Raw genomic sequence first — 27,099 nt, forward strand, 5'->3', positions numbered from 1 at the left:
GGTCATCAGGACCCCCCTTAAATTGACCCTGCCGGTGCAAGTCGATTCTGGGGGGGCGCGTGTAGCGGTTGCCGCTGAACATACACAATCGCCTTACACCTGCCGAGGACGCAACCACGGAGCGATCGCTGTGCCGGGCTCACCCAGACCGCCCGGAGACGCTCAGTCTCACCTTTCCCGGGCATGTCCGGACTCGCCTTTCCCGGGTTCGCCCAGACCGCCCGGAGACGCCCAGTCTCGCCTTTCCCGGGCATGTCCAGACTTGCCTTTCCCGGGCTCGCCCAGACCGCCCGGAGACGCTCAGTCTCGCCTTTCCCGGGCATGTCCAGACTTGCCCTTCCCGGGCTCGCCCGGGCCGCCCGGGCCGCCCGGGCACGCCCACTCTCGCCGCGTTTGATTGCATATATATATATTGCTGCCCGATAAACGGGCTTTTCAGAGTACCCGAGTTTGGTTTTGCTGAATAAAGAAACTCGGATGAATTCCCGTCTTTTGTCGCGTCAATCCTTTTAACTCGCGTGGCAGCACAGCTCCTTCAACTTGTTTATTTTCTTTCTCATCTTGACAATATCTCAGGCACCTTTTGAGCTCGGAAGCTGAAATTTGTACACGACAATGACCAATTGATTTGGCTGTAAAAATGTTTTTTTAAAATTTATTGATTAATCAATTTAATCCATTATTTATTTATTTTTCCAATTATCTAATTTTTTCATTAATTTTTAAAATACTACAGATTCGTATGAAACGTTGGTGGTTTGGGTATACTATTAACCAATTGATTAAAAAAAATTGTTATTTTACGATTATTATTTATTTATTTTAAATACGCAATTATTAATCAAACAATTATTGCACACCTCTCCCTCCCAATACTGTCTCGATGTGCTGCAATGCTGCTCGCTGGGGGATATGTTATTATTTGGCATAGGGGTTGTGTACTTTGAATGCAGCTAAACATGTGTATTTTATTTTCGGGAGCAATTGAGGGAGTGGGTTGTTGCCTGTACACCGCCCAAATAAAGGTACGCGTCAGAGAACGTGTTGCTCGATTGCATTGCACCAAGGCAAGATCGCCCTTCAAGTATCCCTGTTGTGTTCCTCTTCCTTGCCGTTGGTGTGTTTCCACAATTTTTACTCCATTTTATATTCTGTGTTCTTTCTCTTTCTCGAGTGTGGACTTGGCTTACAAACAAATGTAGAAATTATTCATACCGTTCGCAAGATTACATTTTAAGGAGTGTATAAGTAGGATTTGTGCTGCTTCCCGATATGTTCCTGTAATCTTATGACACGTGGGTTTGCAGAGTGAACATATCTGTGTAATTCACGTTGTAAAGCTGATACAAACGTGTAACATGCAACGTACCAGTTAATTCGTTGCAAATTCCCAAACAGCTGTTCCGTCATCTGTGCGACACGAGTGAGTCGGAGTGACGCTGATTGGTCGATAAGGTCAGAGGGTCGAGGTATCTCGGACATGGCAAGTTTTGCCGTTCCGCGCGTCCTTTGCAAAAGTGAGTGTAAATGATGCAAATTCACTGTTATCATGTGCTGAGTGCGCCGACCGTGTGCCCCGTGCGCCGACCGTGTGCCGAGTGTGCCGAGTGCGCCGGGTGCGCCGTCCGTGTGCCGAGTGCGCCGACCGTGTGCGTCGTCCATGTGCCGACCGTGTGCCGAGTGTGCCGAGTGCGCCGTCCCTGTGCCGAGTGCGCCGTCCCTGTACCGAGTGCGCCGTCCGTGTGCCGAGCGTGCCGTCAGTGCGCCGAGCGTGCCGTCCGTGTGCCGAGTGTGCCGTCCTTGTGCCAAGTTCGCCGTCCGTGTGCCGAGTGCGCCGTCCGTGTGCCGAGTGCGCCGTCCGTGTGCCGAGTGCGCCGTCCGTGTGCCGAGTGCGCCGTCCGTGTGCCGAGTGCGCCGTCCGTGTGCCGAGGGCGCCGTCCGTGTGCCGAGGGCGCCGTCCGTGTGCCGAGTGCGCCGTCCGTGTGCCGAGTGCGCCGTCCGTGTGCCGAGTGCGCCGTCCGTGTGCCGAGTGCGCCGTCCGTGTGCCGAGTGCGCCGTCCGTGTGCCGAGTGCGCCGTCCGTGTGCCGAGGGCGCCGTCCGTGTGCCGAGGGCGCCGTCCGTGTGCCGAGTGCGCCGTCCGTGTGCCGAGTGCGCCGTCCGTGTCGAGTGCACCGTCCGTGTGCCGAGGGCGCCGTCCGTGTGCCGAGGGCGCCGTCCGTGTGCCGAGGGCGCCGTCCGTGTGCCGAGTGCGCCGTCCGTGTGCCGAGTGCGCCGTCCGTGTGCCGAGTGCGCCGTCCGTGTGCCGAGGGCGCCGTCCGTGTGCCGAGTGCGCCGTCCGTGTGCCGAGTGCGCCGTCCGTGTCGAGTGCGCCGTCCGTGCCGAGGGCGCCGTCCGTGTGCCGAGTGTGCCGAGTGCGCCGTCCGTGTGCCGAGGGCGCCGTCAGTGTGCCGAGGGCGCCGTCAGTGTGCCGAGGGCGCCGTCAGTGTGCCGAGCGCGCCGTCCGTGTGCCGAGCGCGCCGTCCGTGTGCCGAGGGCGCCGTCCGTGTGCCGAGGGCGCCGTCCGTGTGCCGAGTGCGCCGTCCGTGTGCCGAGGGCGCCGTCCGTGTGCCGAGGGCGCCGTCCGTGTGCCGAGGGCGCCGTCCGTGTGCCGAGTGCGCCGTTCGCCTGCTGATTGCGCCGTTCGCCTGCTGATTGCGCCGTTCGTGTGCAGGTTTGGGACTTCGTGCGGCTTTTACTCCGATGGCCCCCACTGTACGCGCCGCAAACCACACCATGTCTGCTTGGAATGGCCTTGAGACATTGCTGGTGACACAACCTAGGCCGCACGTGCTGCACGTGGAGATGAACCGGCCCGAGAAACTGAACGCCATGAACAAGGCTTTCTGGAGGTGAGACCGGCGGTCAGTCGTGTTGGCGGTGGATTTCACTGGTTAAAATATGATTTTTTTGCTTTAACCTTTTTTAAAAATGTCTCCGCAGATGAAGTCACCGAAGGCATATTTTTGAGTTGTGCGTCCGTGTGTCTGTCCATGATTACTTTACTTTTTGTATGTGTGCAAAGTGGAGTTCGTGTATGGTCAGCACATTTAGATTTAGTCAAGGCAGCCGCATTTTTTTTTCAATATGCAGTGGACAACCAAAGAAAAGTCATTTTCAGTCGAAATGTAGCTGCGATCAAAATTCTTTAAGAAGATTCAATCCGAGTTCAGGCTTCGATGCAAATAAGGAAAATGTCTCAAAGATTATCTCAAAATAGTAATTGTTTTACCAATCTCAAAATTGATTGGCACCCGGCACGTAATCTCAAAATAGCAAACAGCAGTAATCACAAAGACCAATCGGAGATTGCAAACCCTCCCCAGGACATGCTTTTAGTTTTAGTGGTTTTTAAGGCTTTTGTGTTCAAACAAATTTGGCGGCTGAACCATGTGACCGATGACGTCATCAAAAAAAATTCTCTGCCAATTTATCCCTAGATGATGCTCCACAAATTTCATCTTTATCGGATGAAGTTTTGCACTTGTCGAATAATGACGTCATAATGGAGGCACCTATGACATCATTAACATGTTGATCCCCATGGAGAGTTCTTTACAATGAGCCATGTCTCAATTTTTTCTTTACAGCGCTTTCGTTTTTTCCAAGATGGCGCCCATACCACGTGACCTATGACGTCATAATTATCATTTTTTAAAATTCTACAGGAGGAGGTGGACCTGTGGTAAAAAATTTCCTGTCAATCGGACCAATGGTTGCAGAGAAAATCATATTTATTCTGTGCGGACAAACACAGACAGACAGATAAACGGACTCAAATGAAATACCCTTTCCTCTGGTGAGGGTAATAATAACAGCACCCAGGAAGTGCCATGATGAATTCTGCAGCTGATGGACGTCAGCCTGGTTTATTCTAATTGATATTTAAATGGAGCAAATGTTCCAATGCCTCAAAATGGATCCATCCATAATGACTGTCCACACCACCTAAGCTGCAAGAGGGAGGAGTAGACAAGATGGGGAGAGAAGGGGAAGCACATAAACACAACATTTGATAACAGGGACATCGGGAGATGTGTGGGAGGGAGGGGGCTTGGGGGGAGGAGGCATGGGAAGGGGGAGGGGGTGGGAGAAGTATAAAACACAAGGACACCAATAGTCCGGCAGCTAAGCTAAATATAGCATAACAATTGTGCATTTTGTGAGGAAAGCACCAAATTTGGCACACTAGTAGACTATCATATTATGAAAAGATCTGGATATTGGGCCATCTCAGATTCAGATTTGATATTTGCAAGATTTGCAGATTTTGCAGATTTGCAAGCTGAGATTGCAACGCCAGGGACGGCTGACTCCTTCCTGCGAGCTGCCCACGTCACCCGCACAAGAAGAGCTCATCAAATCACTGCAGCGGCACTGCACATCCTGCAACACCGTGCGTATGAACGCCACTGTATGACATATGCTGATGATGCAGAAGACCTGCCTGAGTTCGAAGACTGGTGTCACCAGAGAGGAGAAGACATTCCCAACTTTCAGTACTGGGCAACTGTGCTGGAACTAGAGATGTTGATACTGGTCTACGTGCGTTCTCTGCGGCAGGCTTCATTCACGATGTACCTTGATGCCCTGACGGAACTGGTCCCATGGTTCCATGCCTTAGACCACACACACTATGCCAGGTGGGTCCCTGTTCACCTGAGGGACATGGTTGCACTCCCAATGAAGCACCCAGATGTAGCCAGAGAATTCAGGGCTGGCAACTTCACTGTACAGAAGACGAAGAAGGTGTTCTCTTCGATCCCAATCGACCAGGCGCATGAACAGAATAACGCCTGCATCAAAGGAGATGGTGGAGCAGTCGGCCTCACTGACAACCCAAGTGCCCTGCGGCGTTGGATGATTGCCGGGCCAGAAGTTGCCAGGGCCATAGAAGAGTTCCAAGATGGCCATCAACACTGGGGGAGGCGAGAGGACACACGTCATCACGACGTGCCAAGTGTGCAGACCTTTTTCGCCAAGGATGTCCGCGCCCTTGTCAGCATCATAGAAGAGCTTGGCAACCCCTTTGAGGAAGAGAGCATGGATCTGGTTGTCCTTGACACAAAGGAAATTGCAGGTCCTGCTGCAGTTGAGACTGTCAGGAATGTGAAGAAGATTGGCCAAGAGCAGTTCCAGGCTTTCACCAGAGAATGCCTGGTGGAAAGGACCAAGCCAATTGATGATGCAATTCGTCGGAACAAGCTGAAGGTGTCATTTTGGGAAATGGCTGCCACAGCCATCAGGGGCTGAATTTGAGATGGCCCAAAATCCAAATCTGTTCATAATAGGATAGTCTACTCGTGTGCCAAATTTGGTGCTTTCCTCACCAAATGCACAATTGTTATGCTAAGTTGCCCCACTACAAGGACTTCCAGGAAAGAAGTTGGTATTTCAAAAAAGTGGATTTGGGGTGAAATTAGCGGGGGTAGAAAAGATCAAGGTTTTGGATGGGGGAAGATAAGAGATGGTGGTGAACAGCTGTTTTAAAGACCTGGAGGGAGGAGTGGGATTGAAGAGAGTGAGGGAGTTTGTTCCAGAGGCGGGAGAAAAGAGGAATGAAGGAGTGAAGGTGAGCAGAGAGTCTTGATTTTGGCAGTTTAACCATAAGAGGCAGTGGGATCTTGGCAGACCTGTAGGAATATTTGGGGGACAGAGCCCAGAGAGAGCTGGGGGGGCAAGGCCGGAGAGGAGTCCGTAGAAGACGGGAAGACCATCAACCTGTCTGCGGTGAGTGAGTGAAAGCCCCTCGGAGTTAGCTTCATCACGGGAGATTCCAATGAAATCCAATGAAGATGGGAGCTGTCCTGGAATTCCACGGATTCGACTCCTGGCTGCACTCCTGGCTCTGTTTTGCATGCTTCTCCTCCGGTATGCTGACGACGTTTTGGGCCTGCCTTGACGTCGCAGACTGGCACTCCCTTCCTGGCACGGCTGCCCTCCCTCTGCTCATGACTTATCTGCTCGCTGTCAGCCCCACCACCGTGTACGGTCCTGCACCTCTCCACCCTCTGCTTGGTCTGTGTGTGGGCCTTGGTGTTCTCTGTTGCGTGTGCATGGGACGTCTGCACAAACGCCATGGATATCCTCGCCGGAGTTGTGCGATAGAGGTTGAGGAGACGGTCATTGTCGCAGTCTCCATGGCCTCTTCAGTCTGGTTAAACTCCATGGGGAGCTTGGTACAGCTTTATTTTATTTTATTTTTTTCTCGCTACACTTCATGGTGTCTTTGCTGTGCACCACTCTGGGTCTACTCTACCACAATTGATTGTTGTGTTCTAATTACTATGAACTACTGTATTTTGATTTTCTGAGGTACATTTTAAAGTAATATTAAATATTGCTTTTCATATTTTTCTTTTGGTCTTTTTTCTGTTGACATGACTTTATATTGGTCTATGCATTTCATAATTTGCATCTTATTATATCTTCATTTATAATTATTATTGTAACCTCGTATTGTAATTATTGTAACTGCATATTATGTATTGATCCTTATTTTTCATATTTCACGTGCCTGCATATATATTTGTAATTTTTTTTTTGTTTTAAACTCATTTTTATGTAATTTTAATTAATTTCATTTGCAGTCTGCAATATATATTTTTCTTTTCATTAGGCCTATCTTGGTTTTCATTTCATATTGTAAATAATTCACATTTCAGCTTCTGTCTGCGATGATTTGATGATAAAACCATGAATTGAATTGATAACTGCCAAAACCAGTTCAATCACTGCAGCCGAATGTGTCGGAGTAAGTAATAAACGATTCTTCCCGTCGAATGAAAGTGCACCTGCATTGGCGAGACCAACTTCTGTAACACGTGTCTATGTGGTCCACCCCATGCATGCGTGTGCTTTGTGTGTTGTTTTTATCTTCCGTCCTGATCCGTTCAGTGTACAAGCTCTTCCACGAGCCTCGACTATGTATATGAAAGAAGGTGTTCCTACCTCAATCAAATCGATGACATTTAAGATATCCATCTGAAACGTTCCATGGTGATCATGCATCATTTGAAGCAAATGTGTAACTACCTACTACTCTTTTACAGAACCCACTACACACCTCTCCTGCCTCCGACATTTTCCTTTGCATGTTGGACAGCCTCTCCCTTAACAGGAGGTTGTTTCCAACTCCACATGATATCTCACTCCTGGGAAGAGGAGTATGAATCTCAATGCCCATTGGGAGGCACACACACACACACACACACACACACACACACACACACACACACACACACACACACACACACACACACACACACACACACACACACACGAGTCAATGTACCATGTAATTGACCTAAACATGCGTGTTGATGTCCCCATTCTACCTGAGTAACCCATACACGAAGACCATTCATATCTTACAAACTGGTGACTTGGGATCCCAACATGTACACCAAAAGAAAAGCAATCGTGCCACTCCTTTCCATGTGCAAGAATACCCGGCACGGTCCTTGATGAAATTCTGGTGAAGAGTTCCAGCTACTGGGGCAGGCAGCGTAATGACTGCAGACTTGTAGCGCTGCTAAAACACCATGGTTGGAGATATTGAAGATAGCCAGTTGAAGTGCCATTGGCATTGACACTACTCCGCTAATAATTATTTGTTTTGATAAATTAATAAGATAAATAACTATTATTAACAATTTCATCACAAAAAGAGTGACAAAAATGGGCATAGTTTGGAAATCAATATTCACTTTTTTTATTTTTCGTATGTCATTTATAGATGAACAACAAATAAAAATTCTTACCAAGCATCGAAAGACATCAAAATGATTATGAAACGGTTATAAAGGATATGAAAGGTGAACTCTTGTGAAAACTTTGTTTGTAAAAGGCTCTGGTTGTTTACGTGTACGCGTGTTGAGGTTTTAACGTCGTTCCATTCATTGTGATGCGGCGAAGCAATTGATTGCAGGTAAAGCGAGTCAGGTTTCAGGACTGGAGGTTCTCAAACTATTTGCCATGTGTTGCAGGGAAATGGTGACGTGTTTCGACAAGATTGCTGATGATCAGGACTGTCGGGCCGTAGTCCTATCTGGTGCTGGCAAACTATTCACAGCAGGTATGTAAGGACGTTGTTTCCTTGATCGTCATTTGTTCGTCGGTGCCATCTTTTGATTACTTACTTTTGTTTGGAGGGGGAGTTTGAGGAGCATGGTTGACTCACCTTTACCTTATGTCATACTCTCCTTGTCAACTTTTGAACTTTTTGTCCACCCGCACCTCCGACAAGGTCCGAGGGGGGCAAGGACATTAAAATGAGCTCCGTCTGACCGATCATCCGTCCATGTACTTTTGTGTACGCGATATTTCAAAAACCGTTGAACATTTAATGCGGGCAAGGGGGTTAACAAGGAGAGATGCAGAAAATAGGGCAAAATGGAGAAGATTGTCATGGGGACCGCAAGGCTAACCCCCGCTCTAGCAGGGAAAATGGCCTTAAAATGCATGTTGTATTTAAGTTTCATATTCCAGATATGAAAGCCTGGTGTTGGCTTAGCGGTTAGGGTGCCGGCTTGGGATCCTGGGATCCTGGGTTCGAATCCGGTCGATCGCTGAATTAACACCAGGGGGGTTGACTCAGCCTGTCATCCTTCCGAGGTCGGCAAATTGAGTACCAGCTTGCTGGGATGAATGATCACGGTGTCTACCCCGGTTTAGAATAGGTACACCGTATCCCTGCGCATCGTAAGAGGCGACTAAGGGTTGGCGCCAGGAAGGGTATCCGGCCATAAAAAAACATTGCCTCAAACAGGGAGCCATGATTGTCATGGGGCCCGCAAGGCTAACCCCCGCTCTAGCGGAGAAAATGGCCTTAAAACGATCATTCATTCATTCATTCCAGATATCTATCTGTTCCTCATGACATTATATCAACCTGATTAGATCACGACTGTGATTGGCTGAGTTGTGTTGCCATGGCAACCATCTCAGTAACTTGGCTTGTGTATGCGATACTTCAAAAAACGCTCACTTTACACAGATCTGTCCCTCATGCCACCCAAAATGTGGCAGAGGACCTAGAGTATCAGCTGCTTGTAATTTTATTATCGATGTCTTTACTCTGCACATCAGTCGCTCCTTATTGCCATTTCACCAACAACCTACAAGTAGTGGACAAAAAAAAATGGAAACGCCAAGGTAAAGTCACTTAATAGGGCATTGGGCAACGACACTATTTGGTCACTGTCGTGTCCAAATATCAGCTTCCTTCCTCAAAAGGTGCCTGAGATATTGCCCAGATGGGAAAGTATTAATCGACTAATTGATTAATCAAGAAATAAAAAATACCATCTATTCCAAAGCACGTGCTCACTATTGTGCCCAATTTGCAGCTTCCTAGCCCAAAGGATGGCTGAGATATCGCCCGGATAAACAAACAAGAAAGAAAACAAAGGAGTGAAAACTGAGTCCTCCCTTTCAGCGTGCGTCATCGCCGGGCCTTTGGCGCCCGGCGATCACGTCATGCAGCACCTGGAGACGGAATAGAAAAGGAGCGGTGCACAAAAAAAATTGATTTCCTCAAAATGACAACAGAATGGATTAAAACGTCGGGCAACGCCAGGTACTCCTGCTAGTATCATACTAAAATACGCAATTTAATGTCTGTCTGTCTGACGATTTTTGACCACGATACATTCGGTCGTTACTTATCCAATCTCAACCAAACTTGACAAGAGGACCAAGGGTCACATGACGGAGGTTGTAGCGAATTCATTAGTTCCCAGGTGTTTCGTTATTTATTTATTTTTCCACTACCTGTATATTCCCCTTGATACAACATGGTGTTGTTCAGCATTTCCATAAGCTTCGATGTCCAAGATAAATACATTCATCCTTCTATAAAATTTCCTTCTTGATTAATTTGGTGAATTCCGTCTCAACTTAGGATATTTCCGGCCGTGAAAAACTATCCCCTACGGCTGTGAGATTTCTAAAAAATAATTCTTCGTCAATTTTACAATATTTGACGCCGTTTTCAGCGTCCGAAATGTGGTAAAAAGCTTTTTAAAATGTTTTTTCAAGTGCTCGAATCTCATTGGTTCCGGTAATTGGTGACGATTTTCGTTGAAGATAACCCGGGCCCATGTGGGCCTGGGGAACGAGGTTGGTCTTAAAGTATTTTAATTACAAATTAGAGGTGCATAAGATTGTGAATCAAAAAAAGACGGGTGAAACAAACTCCTATTGAACTTTTTCGCAATTTCTTTATGCATACTTCCGCATCCGGAAGATGGCGGCCTCCATTGAGTGATTTGGTTTTTGAAATATTTTTTCAAATCCTCGAATTTCATTGGTTCCGGTAATTGGTGACGATTTTCGTTGAAGATAACCCGGGCCCATGTGGGCCTGGGGAACGAGGTTGGTCTTAAAGTATTTTAATTACAAATTAGAGGTGCATAAGATTGTGAATCAAAAAAAGACGGGTGAAACAAACTCCTATTGAACTTTTTTCAATTTGTTATGCATTCTTCCGCATCCGCAAGATGGCGGCCTCCATTGAGCGATTTGGTACATCAAAGCTTCGAAATTCTCAAGGGATCCAGCAAAATCTGGCTTTTCAACATAATACGTACGTGTTCATTCACAACACCGGCTTCGCCGGCTATTATTGCGTAAGGAGGGTTACTTTGCAACTGGTCTTGCATTGCAATGTGAACCATCATTGAGGAATTTGATTCACTGACCTGCAGTTCTCTTCTCTTTTCCACTTTTCCCCTTCTTCTGAAGAAATGTTTATTTATTTTCCTCTTATTGTTTTAATACCGATTCTTTATTTCTTTTTCTTTTACTCTTTATGATTTGTTTTTTTTTTGTTTGTTTGTTTTGTGCATGTGCTTGGTATGTCACTCATCACTCATTTAGGCTCACCTTTCATATCAGGACTTGACCTCCAGGATATGGCAGGAGACCTTTTGAACATGGAGGGTGAAGATACGGCAAGGAAATCTTGGCATTTCCGTCAGTTTATCAAGCAGTGCCAGAATACTTTTAGCGTTTTGGAGAAGGTATGATGACTTCTTATTGACATTGAGGTTTGTTCATGCAGTGTGCTTTGTGCTTTCTGAACCGTTTGCTTATTTTCATAGTGCCTCAAACCTGTCATCGCAGCAGTACACGGTGCTTGCATTGGGGGAGGTAAGTTTCAGCAAGTCGTGCCATACCAGGCACCTGATTTCGCTCGTATAATAGTAAATTGGTAGTTTCTTCATTGCATCCTTTGCATTCTCAAATTATGATGCAATATACAGATAGTGGACAAAAAAAATTGGAAATACTATTGTACTTGGGCCATATACAACATGTATGCAAAGTATCGGACCGCCACACGTACAATCTTTCTTTTTCTGGCAGTCCTCTCATCGTGTGTGTGTGTGTGTGTGTGTGTGTGTGTGTGTGTGTGTGTGTGTGTGTGTGTGTGTGTGTGTGTGTGTGTGTGTGTGTGTGTGTGTGTGTGTGTGTGTGTGTGTGTGTGTGTGCGTGCGTGCGCATGTGCGCGTGCGCGCGCAGTCACGTGAAAAAGTAAGTACACGCCATGTATAGTTTTGACTTTTTCAACATACAGCTATTTGATCTTCATTTCAACAATATTGATCGATAAAGGTGATATAATATAATAAATATCATGAAACATTTACATTTTGTAGTCCATTGTATAATTTAAATGAAGATAAATGCAAATTTCGCATGTGGAAAAAGTAAGTACACCCCTACATTTATCACTACTTCAAATACCTAAAATTAGAATCAGGTGCACCAGCTCAGGTGCAAATGATTAGAGCATCGTTAGAGAGGATCCTGGAGGAACCTGTCATTTAAACACCAGACATTTAGTTTGGTTTGCTCTTTGTTGTTGAAGTGTGCGGCGTCACCATGCCTAGATCAAAAGAGCTCTCTGAGGCCTTCAGAGAGAAGGTTATAGATGCCTAAGAGTCTGGGAAGGGATTTAAAAAGATCTCCAAACAATTTGAAATCAATCATTCGACTGTCCGGAAGATCATGTACAAGTGGAGAAGATTCCAAACAACTGCAAACTTGTTCAGTCCAGGTCGCCCCAGCAAGTTCAGCCCGAGAGCAGAGACCGCAAGATGCTGAAAGAAGTCTCCAAGAACCCCAGAATGTCATCACGGGACCGACAGGTAGCTCTTGCCACTGTTGATGTCAAAGTGCACGAGTCTACCATTCGAAAGAGGCTGCACAAGTTTGATCTACGTGGGAGGTGTGCCAGGAGGAAACCTTTGCTGTCCAGAAAGAACATCAGGGCAAGACTAAAGTTTGCCAATGAACACCGAGGCAAGACCAGCACTTCTGGAACAATGTGCTCTGGACAGATGAGTCAAAGGTAGAGCTATTTGGCCACAATACCAGAAGACATGTTTGGCGAAAACCAAAGACAGCATTTGACCACAAGAACCTGATACCAACTGTAAAGCATGGTGGTGGAAATATTATGGTTTGGGGCAGCTTTGCTGCATCAGGGCCTGGGCAGCTCACCATCATATAATCCACTATGAATTCTTCATTGTACCAGAGGGTGCTTGAGGATAATGTGAGGTCATCTGTCGGAAAGTTGAATCTCAACCGAAGGTGGACCTTGCAACATGACAATGACCCTAAACATACCAGTAAATCCACCAAGGAATGGCTGAAGAGAAAGAAATGGAGGATTCTGGAATGGCCAAGTCAAAGCCCGGATCTAAATCCCATCGAGATGTTGTGGGGGGATTTGAAACGAGCTGTGCATGCAAGAAACCCCTCAAACATCGCACAGCTGAAACAATTCTGCATGTAGGAGTGGGCAAAAAATTCTCCCAGTCGATGTCAGAGACTGGTAGACAGTTATAAGAAACGCCTACTTGAGGTTGTTTCTGCCAAAGGGGGCAATACCACCTATTAGGGTGTACTTACTTTTTCCACATGCGAAATTTGCATTTATGTTTATGTAAATTATACAATGGACTACAAAATGTAAATGTTTCATGATATTTGTTATATTATATCACCTTTATCTATCAATATTGTTGAAATGAAGATCAAATAGCTGTACGTTTTGACAAATGCTGTACGTAAGTACAAAAGGGTGTACTTACTTTTTCCACATGCGAAATTTGCATTTATGTTTATGGAAATTATACAATGGACTACAAAATGTAAATGTTTCATGATATTTGTTATATTATATCACCTTTATCTATCAATATTGTTGAAATGAAGATCAAATAGCTGTACGTTTAAATATGTTGAAAAAGTCAAAACTTTATATGGGGTGTACTTACTTTTTCACGTGACTGTATATATATATATATATATATATATATATATATTATTGTTGCGGATATGAGGATTGAGTTTTTTTGATTGTGTTGTATTGTATACCAATTGTTGTGAATATTGCTTTAGTCTGGACCCTCCTGCCTCCAGTGTTGTATAAAGGTCAAAGGGCGTTCCCGTAGTTAGTTCAATAAAGCATACATGAAGGACACTATAATATCCCTGTTCAGTAGTTTATTTCCTTATTCTGTGTATTAGGTTAAGGCTTTGTCTTCCATTAAAATGACACTCCATTGCACCAAGTGAAATAAGATAGATTCCCTTCATTCTTCATTCCCATTCCCAAAACCTCCATTTCCCCTTTCGTCATGGCCAATCCTCGATTGCCGATTACATCCCCTCCAAAACCACCATTGAACATGTGCTCGGGTCGGGGAAGAAAGGCGTGCCCGCCCGTCGTCATCAAGGGCGGAGCCAGAGGGTCGCGTGACCAACCAGGGCCGAGGTGAGCACACCGATGGGCGTGTCCTGAAGGCCGGCGGCTTAATCGCCGGAGGCGCTATAAAGGCGCGCGCGCAAGAAGTGGTCAGTGGTTGTGTTGAGTGTTCAGTGGTTGCGTAGAGTGGAGTAGTTGCTGAGTTGTGTAAAAAGATCATCCAGAGAGGATCCAGAGAGAGAACCAACAGAGAGAGTACATTGAGATCACCCAAGGAAGCTTTGTACACAGCAACGGCTGATCAAGTGGACCGATGTTTGTTCCTGAGCTGATGCCTTTCCGAGCAGAGTCCGAGGCTGGCATGTGAGCAAAAGAACATAGAGAACATTAAGGAGATCATCATCCAGGGAAGCACAAAGCCTGTTGTAGTCCTGGCAAAGCACGCGACGTCCACAGCAGCAGCAGCAGCGGCGGCCACAGCAGCAACAACACTCAACGGCCGCTTGGGGCCTGGACGGCGGTTTTGAGCAGGGCCGCGAAGGAACGGCGGCTGCTAAACGCGCCGATCGCGCTGCATGACCCCTTGGACTTTCCTCTCCCTCCAGCCATCCACCTCCCGCCAGTCCTATCATCATTCCCCGCGTGAGTCTGTCTTTGTTTGTTCTGTCCGGGGTATTTAATTAAGTTGTATAAGCTAGGTTGCACCGTGTCTAAAATCTTCTGTAAATTATTTTCTTATCTTTCCTTCTTCCTTGGTTACTTTGAGCATGTAAATAATAGGAATAAATTTAGTAGTATTTTCAACCTTTTTTTCGTCTTCTTCTTCTTCTTCACATCCGTGTCGCTTTTGTCTTTTCCATATTGAATATCTGTGGCACGATCCAGCCAACGTTCGGGGATCGGGTTAATCGGGGTAACTGTTAGGCCGCGGTGCCATCCGCTCGGCAAACCAACATCCTTATCCGCGGGCCGTAACAATATATATATATATATATATATATATATATATATATATATATATATATGTATATGTATATATGTATATGTATATATATACATATATATATATATATATATATGTATATGTATATATGTATATGTATATATATACATATATATATGTATATATATATATATATATATATATATATATATATATATATATATATATATATATACATATATATATATATACATATGTGTGTGTGTGTATGTGTATGTGTGTTTAGAAAAAAAACAAAAAAAAAACGGGCTACTGCTAGAGTCCGGTATTAAGAGCCAGCATGGTCACAGAGGAGACTTCAGTGACATCCAACGGGGTGTGATTGGTGGTGCTTCAGTGACAAGGACTGCAGAAAATGCTAACGTGTCAGGAGGAACTATCTCAAAGGTGATGTCATCCTGGGAAAAATAAGGAAAGACGTCATCATTGAAGAGCAACAGTAGGTGAAAGCGACTACTCGACCCACATGATGCACGGGCATTAGTCCAGACTGTGGCGAAATAGGATAGCAATGGTGGACAAACTGTGTGCAGAGTTCATCGTGGGTCATGTGCATTTGGCCAAAAGGGAACGTTTAAAACGCTCCGAAGGGAACGTCATATAATAGCTGGCAATGCCCATTTGTGGGTCCAGTGGTGCAAGGAGCATAATAATAATAATACATTTATTTTGTATAACGCTTTTCAAGAAACCCAAAGACGCTTTGACATTGTACGTAAAACAAAGACAAAAAAAGACAAAAATACATGATTAAATAACCAAACAGAAAGGAAGGAGAAGGAGAAGAGACGGTCAGGGGTTGAATGCGGTGTTGAATAGGTGGGTGTTGAGAGATGATTTGAATGCGGTGAGTGAGGAGTCGTCGTCTCTGATGGTTTGAGGTAGTGAGTTCCAGAGTGTGGGAGCAGCAATGGAGAAGGCCCTGTCCCCCCAGGATCTGAGTTTGGTCCGGATGGGGGGGGACAGGAGGTTGGCAGCAGCAGAGAGGAGGGTGCAGGTGGGAGTGTGTCTGGGGAGGAGGTCAGTCAGGTAGGATGGGGCCAGGTTATGGAGGGCTTTGTAGGTCAGGAGGAGGATTTTGTACTGGATTCTCTGGGAGATGGGGAGCCAGTGGAGCTTGTGAAGGATGGGGGTGATGTGGTCCCGGGCATTTGCTTTCCCAAGCATAGACAATGGACTGCCGAGCAGTGGAGGAATATATTGTCTAATGAGTCATTCTTCACCATGTTTTCGCCGAATGGACACGTGCATGGGTGGCGGCAGCTCGGGGAGCTCTACAGCCCTGAGTGCCTGGTTGCAACAGTAAAAGGCCTTGGCGGTTCCATCATTATGTCGGGCATATTTTCCAGGCATGGACTCGATCCGCTCATTCCATTGTAAGGCAGGATTGATGCAGTGTGCTACATTACCATCCTAAGTGATCATTACCGTCCATCCTATGATGCAGTATTTCTGCACTGCTGGAAGCGGTGTCTTTCGGGATGACAATGCTCCAGTCCACAGGGCACGTATTGCCACTGGGTGGTTTGAGGAGCACGAGGACGAACTTACCCATCTTTCATGGCCTCCCAATCAATCACAGACCTCAATCCCATTCACATTTGTGGGACTCACTGGAGAAGCACCTAAGACGGCAGTTTCCGCCTCCATCAAACCACCGTGAATTGGAGGACTTCCTTGTGGAAGAATGGTGCCACATTCCTGCAGAACAGTTTCAGACCCTTGTTGACTCCATGCTCGTATCCATACTGTCATGGATGCAAGTAGTGGCCCAACACCTTACTAAGTGACATCCTGTTTCTTTTTCTTTTTTTGTCCACTACCTCTATTTTTACCTGAATTGACACCATGAACACAATGCATGCTTTGATTTGACCTTTTGTGTTGCAGGGATTGATATGATCACTGCATGTGACATTCGACTGTGCACAACCGACGCGTGGTTTCAAGTGAAGGTAAATTTACCTTGAATGCATTCATTTAGGTTTTAAACCACAAAATGGCAGTAACAGGGGCCCTTGGGATGGAAGAGCATACATGTGAAGTAAAAATTAAAAAAAACAGCAGATTGAGGGTGAGGGGGGAATATTATGACTGCATGAGTAAAGAACATTCTTAATCAGATATGGAAAGAGTCATGACTTGAAATACAAGGAAGCCATGAATAAATACAACAAAGTGTAAAGTAGGAAAAAGCAATGCCGCCAAGCTCGACTGCATAACATACCTGTGGCCAAGCTCGACTGCATAACATCTCTGCTGCTAATCTCACCTGCATTACATCCTAGCCTGAGTCCAAGACTACAGCGTACCACACAGTGTCATTGACATGTATAACTCAGCAGGTAGGAACAAAAAAAGGTCATGCAGCCTATTCGCCATCAAATTTGTTTATTTATTTTTAATGCAGCCATTTGCTTTCCCTCTCTCCTTCACGTTTAAGGCAATATGCATATGTAGGGATAGGGAATTGTGTCGGAGATTAAACACGGCAGGAAAGTTAATGAGTGGGAATGAACACGCAGTTAGTTACCGAATGCATATTGGATTGGGAATCTACTCTGAATTTGGACTACTGATTCCATCATTGCCGAGGAACAGCTGTGCCGCCGACACAGTGCCCCCTGCACATCCATGCAGGAATGCATAATTTCTTCAGGTGCGATAACTGGGCTCCTCTTCACAAAAGACTAGATGGGATCTTCAACGTACACCAACTGATGTTTGTAGATGGGACAGCCAGTTTAAGCACCCACAGATGTACAGTGCAATTTTTGATTTAACACCCTGCCTGTGAAACACTAGGGTGGCAGTTTATTGCTGGGCCCAGATATGAATCCAGGCGAGACAGCTCATAGGCAAGGGTGCGTACCTCTCGGCTATCCTGCAAGTTCAGCTAATGGGAGGGAATAGCTTAGCAAGCAGATATCAAAGTCCTGCCCCCACATGGGTACCTCCCTAGCAAGGCATGTTGCAATTACTATTTAAGAAACTTGGAGTCGGAGCACGAAAGGTGATGCTTAAATCACGCACAGACAAAAGAACCAGCTTAACTACCATGAGCTGAAGAACACACTCGTGTGTAAACGATTTTTATCACACAGGTGACTCTTGAATATGCACTATCCAGAAATGCTCTTTACTTGAGATTATTCAGCATCACATTGAGATAAACGTGCAAACCATAGCCACGTTGGTGGCAATGAAAATAACAGGTGGGAAACAGGTCAGCAGTGGCAACACTAGAAGTGAATCGTTCACCGCAACAATGCTTCAGAGTTGAAAGTGACGCCAATACTCGTTGATAGGCCAGATCTGGATCCGGATCTTCACCAAATTCGAATTTATTCTTCCTTGTCACGCACCTGCCCGTCCACCAAGTTCAGGCCGAATTCATCAACAACTTTTTGAGATATCCTGTTCACAAACAGACGGGTGATAACATAACCTCCGCCCACCTTCGGTATAATATATAACTGCTAGTTTATGCCATTGTGTGAATTTGAAGTTTGACCCGCAGATTAATCCCATTGGCAGGAAATGGAGGAAGAAAACAAACAACTCTCTTGTCCTACTTGCAATGACAATGTTATATTTGATTTGGTTATTCACATTCATTAGGCAAAATGACAATGGACTTCATGTACAAATGTTGTGCTCAGGAGGTGGACATTGGCCTAGCTGCCGACGTGGGAACTTTGCAAAGGTTACCAAGGGTCATTGGTAACAGAAGGTATGCTCGTGTTGCCGATGCAAATCTGGATGACAAATCAAAAGTTTGCGCCCTTTGGGTTTAAAGGTCACACTGACTTTGTTAATGTTTCCTCTAGCTTGGTATGTGAGCTCGCCTACACAGGCAGGAAATTGATGTCAGACGAGGCCCATTACTGTGGCTTAATCAGGTTTGTATTCGCAGAACACATTATGGTACATAAAATGCCAAACGTGAAGGGTTATCGTGTAAATATAAATGTGCATTTTGGGGAAACAAACGATCCACTGTGCGACGACATAACTTCGAGTTATATAGAGTATGCAGGCCTTGCACATTGATTTTTGTTGCTCTGTGTTCTTATGGTTTGTTCCATTGAGTTGTTACGGTTTGTTCCAACCAAAGCAGTGAATAAATGTGTAACTAGAACGGCACTCGGTAGAGAGCAAACCTCCGCCTGGTTGGCCATATCACTCAACGGTGAAGAATCACTTTAAAAAAATTATACTCGCTGGATCTGGATCTGGATATTCACCAAAATTGAATCGGTTCCTCCTTGTCACACACACAACCTGCCCAACAAGTTTCGTCCAAATCCATCCGAAACTTTTTTGAGATATCCTGCTACGTATTGTTTTTGGCCCTGTCTCCCAATGGTGAAGAATCACTTAAAATTTTAAATAATTCTCATATCCGAATATTCAGATCTTCACCAAAATCTAATCTGTTTGTCCTTGTCAGACACCCAACCAGTCCACTAAGTTTCGCCAAATCCGTCCACAACTTTGAGATATCCTGCTATGTATCGTTTTTGGCCCCATCTCCCAATGGTGAAGAATCACTTAAAATCGTTTTTGGCCCCATCTCTCAATGGTGAAGAATCACTTTAAAAATTCTAGTAGCCGGATCCGAATCCGGATTTTCACCAAAATCGAATCATTTCATCCTTGTCTCAAACGCTACTGTCATATACGTCTGTGAGCAGGATATCTCAGTTATGCACATATTCAGACGAAATTTGGTGAACATGTTGGGTGTGACAAGGACGAATTGATTAGATTAATTGGTGAATATCTGGATCCAGATCATATAATTTTTCAGTGATTCTTCACCATTGAGCAATAGGGCCAAAAACGATATATAGCACGATATATCAAAAAGTTATGGACAGATTAGGACGAAACATGGTGGACAGGTTGGGTGTGTGACACGGACTAATCGATTAGATTTTGGTGAAGTTCCACATCCGAATACGAGAATTTTTTAATTTTTTTTCACCATTGCGAGATGAGTCCACAAACGATATGTAGCATATTTCAAAAAGATGTGGACGGATTATGAAAAAAACTTGGATGAGTTGGGTAGGACAAGGTAGGTGATAAGACAAGCCGATTCGATTTTGGTTCACTTCCGGATGCAGATCGGGCCTAAACGTAAACTGGTGAGCTTGGCGGAGGTATATGCACTCTACCGAGCGCCGTTCCAGTTTTCCATTTAAATGTGGAAATTGAATTCAAATAAAGAATAGTTGGGCCCTTCACTGCACTTACTCCAATTCCCTTTCTTTCCCCAAGTCGAATTTTCCAAGACAAGGACAGCATGATGGATGGAGCATTTGAACTTGCGTCAGAAATTGCAAGCAAAAGCCCGGTTGCAGTTCAAGGAACAAAACACAACCTTCTATACTCCAGAGACCATACAATTCAAGATTCCTTGGAGTATATGGTACATTAGTTTTTATTTTTATTGTTACTTGGTCCAAAAATATCTGATTTTTGGCATGTGCTTGTATTTTAGCATGACTAATTTGACATAATTCTGACTTTGCATATCATCCAATATTGCCAGCCTTGTGTTTTAGAAATTGCATCGTAAATGCAATACGTCGGTAACTTCTCCCACATCATTAACCCTCCCCCCCTCATCTGCTGCCATTAGTTGGTGGACGTTAAAGATCCCATGGTGTCTTTCGCATAGAGTATGCAAACTACCATGCACACCCCAGCCAAATTCTTATCACTTGGAAAGCAACAGCAAACCACCTGGTGTAATCCATGCCGAAAGTGTGCTTTGACAGCACGAGGTGAGCCTTTGGGCAGATTACGAGAATTCGTTTTTTCTACAACACTTTCTACTTAACTTTATGTTGATCACAAACTTTAAAATAGTTGTTTTCCCAAAGTAAGAACCTTATTAACCTCTAAGCATTTGAAGAATTCTTCCAACTGCCCAGATCATAAGCTGGGTTCCATTCTCCATAGAGATTTCGACCCTTTTAGCCCAGAACCTTTCCATATGGTGGGTCCATAACTTAAGCCATGGGTCAACAACAGCTTTTCATTTTGTCAACCTGGCAAAGCAAGCTCACTATTCAAACTTTGTACTTGTAGCATTTGGCATATATATATATATATATATATATATATATATATATATATATATATATATATATATATATATATATATATTGTTACTGTCGCGGTTAAGATGTTATTTTTGACCGAGCGGTTGGTATGACCGCGACCTAACAGTTCCCCCGATTCTTCCCCAACTCACCCGATTCACCCCCAACTTTGGCCGTATCGCACCGCAGCTGCCCAATCTGGAAAACTCTAAAACGACCGAATGCAAAGAGGAAAAGGAATAAGACGAGAAGACGGACAGAAGAGTAATTGGATTTATTATACACACAAGCAAAAAGAAAGCAGTCACGTTTATTTACAGACAAGATTAGATACACAGTGCAACGCTAGCTTACCTACAGTCTTAATTAACCCAGGGACAGAACAAACAAAAGACAGACTCACACGGGGAATGATGACAGGAATTGGCTGGAAGCAGAGGATGGCTTGGAGTTGTATTGTGCAGCACGATCGGCGCGTTTAGCAGCCGCCGTTCCTTCGCGGCCCTGCTCAAAACCGCCGTCCAGGCCCCAAGCGGCTGTTGAGTGTTGTTGCTGCTGTGGCCGCCGCTGCTGCTGCTGCTGTGGACGTCGCGTGCTTTTCCAGGATTACAACAGGCTTTGTGCTTTCTGGGATGTCCTCTCCTTGGATGTTCTCTATGTTCTCTTGGTCCAATCACTCCTCACCACCGACAACTCAACGCAACCAACGCAACCACTGACCACCACAACGCAACCACTGACGACCAAAACCACACAACTCAGCTCTGCTTCTTGGACCCTCTCTCTTCTCAACGGCTTGGGCTCCCTTTTTGTCTGCTGGTAAAAGCTCATCTCTGGTGGACACGCCCTGCCTTGGGTTATATAGGCCCCGCCCCTCAACCTTTGCGAACCTCCCCGATCGCTCTTCCTCCGCCCTCTCTAGCCAAACCCCTGGCTCATGGTTGGTCGAGTGGGGCTGGCTCACTCCTCCCCTCTATGACGAGGTGGAGACACGCCTTTCTTCTCCGACCCTGCCTCGTGGTCAATGGCGGTAATTGGAGCGGAGGTAGTTTCTAATCGACGAAAAGGGGGAATGGAGGTTTTGGGAATGGGAATGAAGGGAATCTATCTCTTTCACTTGGTGCAATGGAGTACTTCTATTAATGGGAGACACAGCCTTACCCTAAAACACAGAATAAGATATAACTATCGAACAGGGGTATTCTATTATTGGCTGACGTGTATGCTTGTGGACTAATTATGGGATGCCCTTTGACCTTTACACAGCTCCGGAGGCAGGAGGCGCAGAATAACAATAATAATAATAATAAAGCACACAATCAAAAAAATATACAGTCCTCATATCCGCAACAATATATATATATGTTTACCTTCTTTTCTGGAGGGTTTATAGTATTATCCTGTATTTGTAATACTCATGGCACATTCCATTATATAATAATAATACGTATCTAATAAAATTAAAAAAAATAACCACCTTTCGAGGCCATTTTTCCCCGCAAAGCGGGGGTTGGCCTTTTTCGGGAACCGTGGTTGTTGTTGTTTTTCGGTCCCCTTTTTGAAGCAATGTTTTACGGCCGGATGCCCTTCCTGACGCCAACCCTTTTTGCCGCCGTTAACGACAAGCAGGGAATTACCAGTGAACTGGTACTCAATTTGCCGACCTCGGAAGGATGACAGGCTGAGTCAACCCCCCTGGCGTTAATTCAGCAATCGACCGGGATTCGAACCCAGGATCCTTGGATCCTAAGCCGGCACCCTAGCCGCCAGCCCAACACCAGGGTCAATAATACGTATCTAATATTACCAGTAAATTGTACACGCCGGACCTTGCACGTTACACATCACCCAACACACCCATTATGCCAAACTTTGAATCTAGCTGTTATTCAAATGCGGCACGTATAACCCGCACACGAGTATAACCCCGCAGGCCAGCTTTCGTCTCCACATGACCTGGAGATGCATGATCTCCATATTTCCAGCAGCCGACGCGACCTTGTTGTCGAGGGCCAACGAACGGCTCTTTTCAAATACAACTGTAGTAAATAACTAATTCACATTAAAATTAATATCGTGAGAAGGGGTTGCAGTAATAATTAAAGTTTACTGTATCGATGGGACCGGAAACCACGCTGCTCGTCCATTACAAATGTACAAATACCCAGCAGGCAGTTTAATTTTATATCGTTCCACAAAATCGTCGATACCATTCCATTTACAAGTTCTTGCCGCACGTCGGGGAATCCATCAAACGGCAAGCGTGGGGCGTTAGGCATGCCAGATTTTGGGTCTCCATACCTATTGAGAACGATACTTATTACACAGATAATATTTTTACATTCTTACCGGTACCTTACACAACTTTGTAATTACATATATGTGTATGTAAAATATGCGAAGTAACTGTAATTAACGATATTACAATTGAAGAGCCGAGTATAAGAAGTACTTAAATCACAAAATATCACTATGCAAAATTATTACAGATATGGATTGTTACCATACTGTAGGTGGAGGTCTTGGTTCACACTCACTTTGCCCAAAAATGTGATTCAAGTGCTTCTTCCACTCAGGTCTTCAATTAAAGTTGCAAAAAGAACTGCCTCTTTTTGTATCTCCTTGAAATTGTTCACTGTGGTTATGTCACGTGCCGTATGGTGAAATACCGTATGCCCCACAGTTGGAATTTATGGAACTAATTTAAGGTATAGGTCGCGAGTTATTTGTGTGAAAATACGGTACCTCAAGCATCGTTGTGGGGATAAAAGGTGGGTTATACAGTAGAAAACATTAATTGGAGCTCCCTCCATTCTCTTCATTGACAAGGTACCAGAAACAAGAACGCAACGAATGGTGATTGATCATGCTTCCAGTGTATTTTCGTTGCTCGAAATGTGATACGGTGTTCATCCTGTAAAACTTGCATACCCACTGACTAGTTTGTAACGTAGGTAAAGGAAATAACACAGCAAGGTCCGATGAGAAATTGTATTCTGGCAACCAGAGTACCGTACCAGAGGTCCTTTCCACAGACTCGATTACCTTCTTACCAATGATAATACTCAACCTCTGACTGGCGTTACCTACCTACTGCTAGCTATAAGGGATGTTCAAAAGGTTATATGAACAAGATACCTATAAGAGTAGATATGAGCAAGATAGGGCAGTTTTTGTTTTCTACATATAAATGTGTGTGTGTGTGCGTGGGTCAGCTATTAGAACGAAGGTACAGGTAACACTTTTCAACCCTGTATAAAGCACCTGTGGATAAGAATGTTATCCTGTGTTTGTGCACCACTGGGAGACTGTGTTGTATCACGTAGGGTCCAGAAAAGGTTAGTGTCTTGTTGCTTTGTTTTCTCATAGTGAACTGGGCGGGAGCCAGGCAAGAGAAAAAAATAACTTGTTCAGTCCACGCCATAGTGCACCTGCCCATTTCCCCCTCCCACCTCAACGCCCCGTTTGAAGAGGAAAAAGCGCCCCTGTCCCAAGGCCACACCGAATTGGTGATGAGTAAGGGAGTAAGGGACATCAGTCAGTACGATTCCCATTCAGCATCGCTTGCGGTCTTGGGTGGGGGCTCTCCATGTGACAATATATGTCTTGGAACAACCACCTGCAGCATCTATTTACAATATCATCAGCACTAAGCACCATGTTGGAGCACCTATTTACAATACTTTAATGGCCCCAATTTTTCACACCTTATTGTGAGGTTGGCCAGAGAAAGTTTCTGGCCCAAGTCTTTCACAAACCGACTGAACAGGCCTGATGTTTGACTGAAGGTGACGGGCATTTGGAATTTGTTTAAAATTCCAGGGATAACCCACTTGCTCTTGATAACCCACAACACCCTGTCTGAGAAGACAACAAAACAACAACAGACATTTTAAGGCCATTTTCCCTGCTAGAGTGGGGGTTAGCCTTGCGGTCCCCATGACAATCTTCTCCATTTTGCCCTATTTTCTGCATCTCCCCTTGTTAACCCCCTTGCCCGCATTTCCTCTTCGACCATCTTTAGCCAAGTCTTTCTCGGTCTTCCCCTTCCTCTACTTCCTTCTACATTCATTCCCATCACTCTTCTCAGACGGTCACTTTCATCCTTCCTCAACACATGACCAAGCCATCTCAAACTGTTTCTCTTCACAGCATCCATCACAGGCTCTATTCCCATCATCTTTCGCAATTCATCATTTGTCTTCCTCTCTCTCAACGATACTCCACACATCCACCGAACCATTCGCATTTCCACTCTTTCCAGCCTTCGTTGCTGCTCTATGTTCATGACCCATGTCTCGATCCCATAAATCATAACACTTCCCACACATGCAGCATACACCTTTCCCTTCAGCTTCAACGACACTACCCTCCTCGTCAGCACGCCACTCAGTTCCCGAAACTTCTTCCATGCACATCTCACTCTAGCAACCGTTGCTGAGTCTGATCCACCTTCTCCATTCAGCATGTCTCCTAGGTAACAAAATGTTTTCACACTTTCCAGCTTCACGCCGTCTCCAAGATCCAACTCAACATTTCCTCCATCTGCAGCTCCCTCTGTGCACACCTTACACTTGAATGTAGCTGCCACCACACTGGTTAATGACCCTCTCAAACCACTACAGTTTTTGATGAACCCACTCGGCGCACATTGTACATTGAATGGAATTCACTCCGAAACCCTTCCTGCACACAGCACACGGACACTTCCCAGGTCTTTCCACCTCACCACATGCTTTACCACTTGTCATCACCTTCGTTTTTCCGATATTCACCTTCAGACCTTTTGTCTCCATACATTCCTTCCACTTGTTCATCTTCTCCTTCAGTCCATCCATACTTTCTGCAATCAACACCAGATCATCTGCATACAACAACTCCCACGGTAAACCCTCCTTTATGTTCCGAGCCAGCACCTCCATCACAGCTACAAATAGTAGTGGACATAGTACCGACCCCTGATGCACTCCCACCTTCACCTCAAACTCACCACTGTTCCCGTCCTTCGTCCTTACAGCTGTGCGCGCTCTTTTATACATTGCCATCACTACTCTGATCAACAATTCCTCCACTCCTAACTTCCTCAATGCCCATGTCACTACTTCATGTGGAACCCTATCGAATGCTTTCTCCAGATCAACAATCCCAAGAAACAACTTCTTCCTCTTCTCCATGTACTTCTCCTGCAACTGCCTCACAATAAAAAGCGCGTCTGTCGTTCCTCTTCCTGGCATAAATCCAAACTGCATTTCGTCAATCTTCACTTTCTTCCTTATCCTCCTCTCCAACACCCTTTCCAATACCTTAATTCCATGCTCCAATAACTTTATCGCTCGGTACGAGCCACCCTCTAGAGGGTCACCTTTCCCCTTGTATAGAGGGACGAGGGTACTCAGTTCCCAATCCACTGGAATGCGGCCTTCTTTCACCACCAGATTACAGATCTCTGCCATTCTCTTCACACCCCAACTTCCTGCTGCCTTCAACATATCTCCCACAACTCCCGTCGGCCCTCCCGCTTTTCTACTCTTCATTGCTTTTATCTTCATTGCTTCCTCAACTTACTTCTCGGTTATGTTCTCTGCCGGTCCTAAAACTGGGTTACTCTCTATGTTGCCATCCCCTGTCTGAGAAGCAGCTTTCCAATTGTTTTTGAGCGGCTCAACAGTCTCGACTGCTCAAAGGTAACCTTTACGCGAACCATTGTTTACGTAACAGCTAACCTGCACATCTCTATGGTTACAAGTGGAAGTGGGCAATTTGAAAAATAAAATGAAGCACTCACCGTTCGTTACTTGTGCCTTGTTTGTTTTGTTTGTGAAGTCGATTAAAAATGATGCGGAGAGTTTCCACATGTTTCTATTGCTGTGTTGTTTTTCAGGCTGCCTGGAACATGTCAATGCTGCAAACTGATGACATTGTAAAGTCTGCTGGAGCAGTAATGCAGAAGAAAAGTTCAAAGGAAGTTGTATTCTCAAAACTCTGAGAAATGTTAAACCATCACAAACGACAGATGTTGTTTTTTTTTCTTTTTTAAATTGCTTTGAGACATTTGATTCATTTCATGTTTTTAGAGGCTGAGACAAATTTTGGTTTTCTAAAATATGCATATATATTGAAAATATTCGATTGACAAATGTTAGACCTTTGTAAACTAGACATTTTAAAATTATTGTTTTTGAAATTGCTTTGAGAAAATAAATTTGATTTATTGAATGTT

At 45.0% G+C, this 27,099-nt stretch overlaps 1 protein-coding gene across 2 annotated transcripts; it reads left to right on the plus strand.

The window, feature by feature from the left end:
- The first annotated feature begins 1,067 nt into the window (after positions 1 to 1,067).
- ECH1 (enoyl-CoA hydratase 1) lies at positions 1,068 to 27,099 on the plus strand. 2 transcript variants are annotated; one of them, XM_068115918.2, is made up of 11 exons: positions 1,068 to 1,117; positions 1,399 to 1,517; positions 2,712 to 2,889; positions 8,026 to 8,114; positions 10,937 to 11,061; positions 11,143 to 11,191; positions 16,654 to 16,718; positions 18,426 to 18,496; positions 18,594 to 18,665; positions 20,050 to 20,200; positions 26,761 to 27,099. In XM_068115918.2, the coding sequence occupies exons 2-11, from the start codon at positions 1,481 to 1,483 to the stop codon at positions 26,863 to 26,865; spliced, it is 942 nt and encodes a 313-aa protein (XP_067972019.2). In that variant the 5' UTR covers positions 1,068 to 1,117; positions 1,399 to 1,480; the 3' UTR covers positions 26,866 to 27,099. The 2 variants fall into 2 exon arrangements, with proteins under 2 accessions (XP_067972019.2, XP_067972020.2); XM_068115919.2 differs by lacking the exon at positions 1,068 to 1,117 and having other exon boundaries at positions 1,381 to 1,517.

The sequence above is a fragment of the Myxine glutinosa genome, chromosome 5 (assembly GCF_964187855.1).
Source record: "Myxine glutinosa chromosome 5, kmMyxGlut1.1, whole genome shotgun sequence".
Classification (NCBI taxonomy): domain Eukaryota; kingdom Metazoa; phylum Chordata; class Myxini; order Myxiniformes; family Myxinidae; genus Myxine; species Myxine glutinosa.